A 6,442-nucleotide genomic window follows, 5' to 3' on the forward strand; every position below is an offset into this window, starting at 1 on the left:
GAGTTCTCGCCTCGGTTCACCGAAGTCTCCCATGTTGAGATGAAGCTGCGAGTGTGTTCGAAATCTGATTTTGCGGGAGACCATCCATGCGTGCGCTGATCCGCGGGAGCGTTTCCTGCCGTCCTGTAGCCGTCGGTTCTTTGCTGATAATGCTCGTGATGATAATCTCAGATTGTTGAATACGTTGGCGTGGAGAGGAAGCTCTGGGTCTGTAGCTAATCTCTCCTCGATCAGGTGAGTTATTGGTATGGCTCTATACACAGCAGCAACGGTGAGTCTCACTGCTTCATCGTTATGAGAACTCTTCACCAACAGCATATTCCTGGTTCTGTCGATCGTCGATCAGAGCCGATCCGTCGGATGAGTATCAATATGAGTATCATTCGTAGGGTTTGCAAAAGTGCATGAAAACCAATCAAACACTGGCAAACTTCCGTAGCCGGAAGCCAGGACGTCTCTCCGTCCGGACGGCGCGTTGGTCGGGTCCGTCAGGAGGAGACATCCCATTGAGAGTAAGATAGACGTACAAAAAATCGATTTCTCTAATTACATTCCATCAATCGAAATGTGTGTAGGTTGGTTGATTAATGAACCAACCGACTGGTGCTCAAGCGAAGCTTTCACTGTTTGTCTTCAATTCGTCTTGTGTGTTTGTGTATGGGATCTCACTTTCTGATTGTCCTTGCTCCGGGTTCCTTTCTCCTGCAGCACACATTCCTATTGCTCCGCAAGCTCCTACCAGAATCCTATTCCCTTGTTGTTACGTGCGGTGATTCACTCGAATCTATTGAATCTTTCCTCACTCGTCCCTGTGAGCACGTGTGTCCGACATGCTTATATATTCAGTCCATGTCAGAACGATTGGAAGAGCCCGGCGCGCAGATGACGAACCGCTCCAAATCGGTCAAGTCCCTTCTTCAGCTTCCGGGACCGCACGGTGAGGAGGCTTTGCGGGAGTGCTCTGTGGGATTGAATCCGAGTTGAGGTTTTTCATCGCATGGCGGAGATTCCAATCGCTCCCATCGCCGTCGACTTCAGGTCAGCGATGGAGTATTTTTCTCTACGGTCAACGGTATCCCGCATGGTCCGAATCTGTGCTCCGGGAGCCTTACGGTGTCCTCTCCCCATCGCATGACAATGCGATCGCCCCTAAGTCTGACGGAGTTGCTGCATGCCGAAAGCTTCTGGCAGAATAACGATCTTGGGGAATACGGATGAGATTCTCTAGATGCGCGAGAAATCCATCGATACTCCCTCCGGAATAGATCAGGCAATCGAAATCGGGGGATGCTTCTCGAGAATCAGGGTACGATAGCGCGGAATCGGTACTCAGAGACGAACGGCACGAGCTATGAAACCTCGGGAATCAGCCCGACTCTTTCCTTTCGTCAGGAAAAGAACACGTGCTGCCTGGAGATCAGCTTTGCTTGCGTCCGATTTGTTCGGATCAATGAACTGACTTACGAGATTGAATGCTCGACATGCGAGTTGTCGTGCACTCCGTTCTTTTGCCGCGCGACATGTTTCCGTGCAAGACAAAATTCACTCGAAACGCTGCAGCGGTGAAAAGCACTCGGGCAGCCACGTTCCCGAGACAAATCCGTGTAGCCTAACTGGCTCATCCAGGAAAGATGAGAATGTCGCCGTAGAGCACGAACAACTCCATCAGATTTCGGCTGGCAGACTGAAGGACCCCATCGTTCGTTCAGACCACAAGTATCTAGATACATACCGCTCGTCGCCGCTATATTGCCTCACACGTGGGTAAATATTCATGCTCGTACATAGACTATACAGAAGATAACAAAGGAGCAGAAAGAAGGAGCCAAACGTATGAACGTATTTGCCGAGAATGCTCCGAGACATCACTTGACTCAGAGCAATCGTCCTCGTCTCACTTATGTCGCTCACTCAATTTTGGTCCTCAGAGACCGCATATGTTTCACTGATAGACATATCATTCACGATAAACATATTCTGCCCCCAGCAGTATAAGCTGATGGCGCTCCCGATTAATACTGATCGGTTCTCACACATTTAGACATCCATCTGCGTGTTGAACAGATCATGTGGCTCCGTCTCGGCGAAGCCTACTCTCGATATTTCAACGAGCCTGAGAATAAGTCAAAATGCGCGGATTCAGGTTTAGATTTTTCTCTATTCTGTCACGGCGTATCTATGTCCGCGGGCATAATAAGTCGACCCCTTATCCGTGATAGCTATACGCGTCTGTTTTTGCTTGCTTGCTTGTTTGTTTGTGTGTTGTTGTGAGCGTGAATGTGTGGAATTCTTGTTTCTCATCAGTGTTCACCTCTGTGTGGGCCTGCTTCTTCGTGAGCTTCGAACCTACCCTAGCAGAACTCTCAGTCAGATCGATCTAGACATTCTCGTCTCAAAAATGATTGTCTTTCAACGCTTGCTGCTCTATTGTTGCCTCCACTGCTTCTGCCTCGCTGTTTCTAGTCATTCGAAGCATCGTGTCAGTTGGTTGATCATTCATTCATTCATCGACAAATTTCCGATGGCGATGTCTTCGAACAATCCGTGACCGGCTCTGGCCTGATCACCTCTCGGAGGCATGCTTGCAAGCGAATCTCTCCGCAGAGCTAGGAGTTTGTTTGTACTTGATACATACACTAAGGAAATCCGCTTCTGCGTGCTCCGTTTTCCGGGCAATGACGTCGAACACTCGACCTGCAGACGTCGATCTCTCGAGTCGATCAGCAGTCGTGCCCGCGTCAGTCGCTCCTTGCATGTTCGACGGAGGAATCCCTCCCTGAATCCATCCCAGCCTTGATAGCGATTCATCTCCCTGGCAGAACTTACTCGCCGACCGGTTGTTTCGAAACATTTTCTCCTCGGTCAGTCTGAGAAATTCAGTATTCAGCGATGCTTGAATCGCGATAGCGGTTGCTGCTGGTGTTGCTGCTGCATCCGATGACGTCATCGCTAGACTGTAGACCCTGTTGTCTGAAACTGGAGCTATGCCGCTCTTGCCGTTGATGAAGACAGAAGACGACCCGTAACAATCATGCTCGCGGCCAGAGAACATAGAAGTGTCAAAGAGGACGAGCTCTGCGTACTCGCTCCGTCCTTACAGCTTTCATCTGCTTTGTTTGTGTTGTTGCCTGGAAGGATGAACGAGACCATGAGACCGCGTTTCTCGCCTGCCTCCTCGGCGCGTCACCGCCCGATTCTGGTCTGTGGAAGATTTCGAATCGTTCTGGCCAATCCGAAATCTCCGGAAAGCCTCATCCGGCCCCCAACTCACCCGATAGCGCAATGAGGTTAGGAAGGAAGTTCTTCCAAAACGCGCAATGTTTCGCCCGGTTCCCATATCCAACTTGCGTGGAGTTGACGTCGAGGATGAGGAACTCTTTACCGAACGCTGTGTGCGCTGGCCAATACGTTTTCTCCCAATTTCCGTCGGGGTTCAGGCTCGGGTTCCCCATTCGCGCGAAATTGGCCCAGTACCGCATTATGCGGCGACTAAACATCTGTTCGTCTTGGCGGTAAGACCATGTCTGGTTGAGCGGCTCGCCGAAGACGTAAGCAATCTCGTCGGCGTGGATCACTCCCATCCACTCCGGCCATTTATTCTGAGGAATGAGAGGAGAAATCTTAGGACAAAGCGACAGCTACGGCTCCGGCCAAAACGACGACAAACGGCAGGAACCCGTGTCATACTATTCGCCGTCGACATTGCCGAGCTCGCACAATGCCTTCACTCCGTTCAATTATGTATCGCAACTCGGACGCGTTTCCTCCCACCGAGTGCGGGACTCCGAGAGAGCGGCTGCGCCGTTCGACCGGTCGACCTGCTTGAGGGCTCGCTGAGTCTGTCGTGCGGCTCTGAGCGGTGAGGACTCCGAGAATTTGAATCCCAGAATCTTCCCCTCGACAAGGCTCGGAACGGCTGCAGGCGCGCCGCTACTCACCTGAGATGAGCGGTACACGTAGTAGTACATGTAGACATCGAGTCCGGCTGATGAAATAATAGTGCGCCATATCGATTACTGGGCATGTGAAGTAATAATCGCCAACAATTTTATCGACGGCATCTCGATTTTTGATCGGATCGTCAGGGTTCAACCAGTCCGTGTACTCAAAAATGATGGCTTCGTTCACCACCTGCGCGGAAAATTTTCATCTCACTCGACGAACGTATCGTGGTTTATATTTCCATCGTTATCATTCATGGTAGCTTCTCTGACGTCTCTCCCGGGGAGAAATCAGCGAACGAATTGGCGTACGGGCGGGCTTCGTCTCGAGAAGACTCACCGAAGAGGTAAAGGGACTGAGAGCCTGGACGGCGTCGACGAAGTCCTCTCTCGTGAGATAAACGTTTTCGTCTCGTTTGAAAAGTTGAGTGAGATAGTAGATTATGAAATAAGTTCCTTCGTCGCGATTTGATCCGAGAAGTATTTTGCACTTTTTGAAGTTTCCTGAGCTCATTGAATCCTCTGGTCGCTCTGTGAGAAACGCGCCGTCAACCACGGGAATGAATGAAAAGTCCACGACCCCGGTGGCGAAGATCTCCGACTTTACAAGTAGGTCGGGGTCCTGAAGTCGAAGGCACTTTATGGTGGCTTCCACGTCGTCTGTGGGACACTTGACTTCCTCCGCAAGCTTGTAGCCATTCGTTATGGCAGTTTGACGCTCGTTGTACCCCCAGGGAACAGTTGCACCCCCAGATTGGAGTACGGCCTGAAAAAGATTATATGAGGTCAGAGAACAAGTGGAAAACCGCTGCCGAATGTCGTGGAGGCTCAGATTCCTGCCAATCCAGGAGGGAACCTTGCTCGCCCCCGATCTAGCGGAGTCAGACTCTGATGAAAAAATTCCAAGGCTTCTCGGGACTTGTGAAGAACCATGGCAGCGGTTGCCAGATATCGGGGATTCTTCTCCCAATTCCTCGGACATTCTTCGGTCGCAATTCGTAATCATGCAATTCAGAGGTTTTTCGGTGTATCCGCTCGCCTGTCGGTGGCTTCGCGGAAGGGCAGGAGGCCGATGGAGGTAGTCGTCGAGCGATATAGGGGTATGATGATAGCGAGTTTTCAGCCGAACCGGTGGCGGAGCGGCGCTGCTACTTACTTGAGAAAATAGGTCTCTCGAAAGAGGCGAGAGGAGGTGGTAGGCAACGCTGACGGCACCTGCGCTTTCCCCGAACAAAGTCACGTTGTTCGGGTTACCTCCGAACAAGTGTATATTGTCCTGGACCCATCGTAGAGCCATAACTTGGTCCATCATGCCTGCATTGCCCGGAGCGTCTGCGTGATCGAGGTAGAGGAAGCCTAGAGAGCCAACCCGATAGTTGAATGATACAACGATTACGTTTTCTTCACTGGCGAGTAATTTTCCCATCGTAAACATCCAGTGTGGCACAGCCCGAGTAGAAGCTGCCTCCGTAGACCCACAGCAGGACGGCGGCGTTCGTCGGCCGCGGTCGCGGTACCCAGACGAGCATGTTTAAGCAGTCTTCGCTCATATTTGTGTTGGCATTCCACATTGTTGAACCCTCGAAGTCGTCGAAATATGTGTCGACAACTTGGACGCATGTCGCGGGAGGTTCTGTCACGTTGAGTGGCTTCTCCCACGGGTCCATAGGCACAGGATGTCGGAAACGCATTTTACCCACTGGGGGTTTAGCATACGGAATTCCTGCGATGAGAAAATTTCCAAATCACTTCCATTCTCTCCTCGGCTTGACTTGTCGCGCCCCGTATCGTCGGAGAAATTCGCAATCGGAAGTTTCCGGAGAAAAGAAAAAGCGCCAATAATAATTAGGATTTCGAAGCAAGATGGTGAACCCCATCAGGACGTGGACTCACCGAGGAAGGCGTCGACAAGTTTCCCATTCGATGCCTGAAGCGTTATTCCTCGGACCGGACCTTTAGTCGTGTGGACCACTAGGGGGTCCCCCTGTGATTGCGCGTTACCAGCCGTACGATGTCTGTGATGGTGGAGGAGATGAGCTGCCCTCGCGTCCACGCGTCCAACGCACAGAGTAACCACCAGCCATGTGTTGATAAGAAATGCGAACAGCGTCCGCGTCGACATCGAACGAAGTATGGTCGCCATAGATCGGCACAGTGCTAGCTTACATTTAGCTAAGCCACTGGCCCCACCTGAAACTCCCAGCCACATGTCCACTCATCTGCGGAAGAAAATCTCGTTTAGTTCTCATCGCGTATAGATCAGACGTTTGTGCGCGCCGAACTTTTCTCTTACTGCTGATTAACCAACAATCGATAGTAATATTGCCAAAATCAATTTTCGTCTCTGGGAATCATGTCGGTCGCCGGATAGCCCGCTGAGGCTCCGAGAAGCTCAGCGAGTTCCGCCGAACATGGACCGAGGCAACAATCGGCCCTTGTTGACAACGTACGGTGTCTCTGAAGGCTACGCCATACTATATCGATCCTGCGATAGCGTCCGC

General features: G+C 51.3%; 1 protein-coding gene across 1 annotated transcript; it reads right to left on the reverse strand.

The window, feature by feature from the left end:
* Nucleotides 1-2,921: 2,921 nt before the first annotated feature.
* Nucleotides 2,922-6,150, reverse strand: LOC100903121 (acetylcholinesterase-like). Its single transcript, XM_018638971.1, is given in 8 exon segments — nt 2,922-3,128; nt 3,272-3,599; nt 3,939-3,992; nt 3,994-4,131; nt 4,282-4,707; nt 5,098-5,355; nt 5,357-5,664; nt 5,835-6,150. Coding segments are annotated over 8 exon segments (1,974 nt in total). The 3' UTR covers nt 2,922-2,982.
* Nucleotides 6,151-6,442: the final 292 nt, after the last annotated feature.

The sequence above is a fragment of the Galendromus occidentalis genome, unplaced genomic scaffold, assembly GCF_000255335.2.
Source record: "Galendromus occidentalis unplaced genomic scaffold, Mocc_1.1 scf7180000077227, whole genome shotgun sequence".
Taxonomy (NCBI): Eukaryota; Metazoa; Arthropoda; class Arachnida; order Mesostigmata; family Phytoseiidae; genus Galendromus; species Galendromus occidentalis.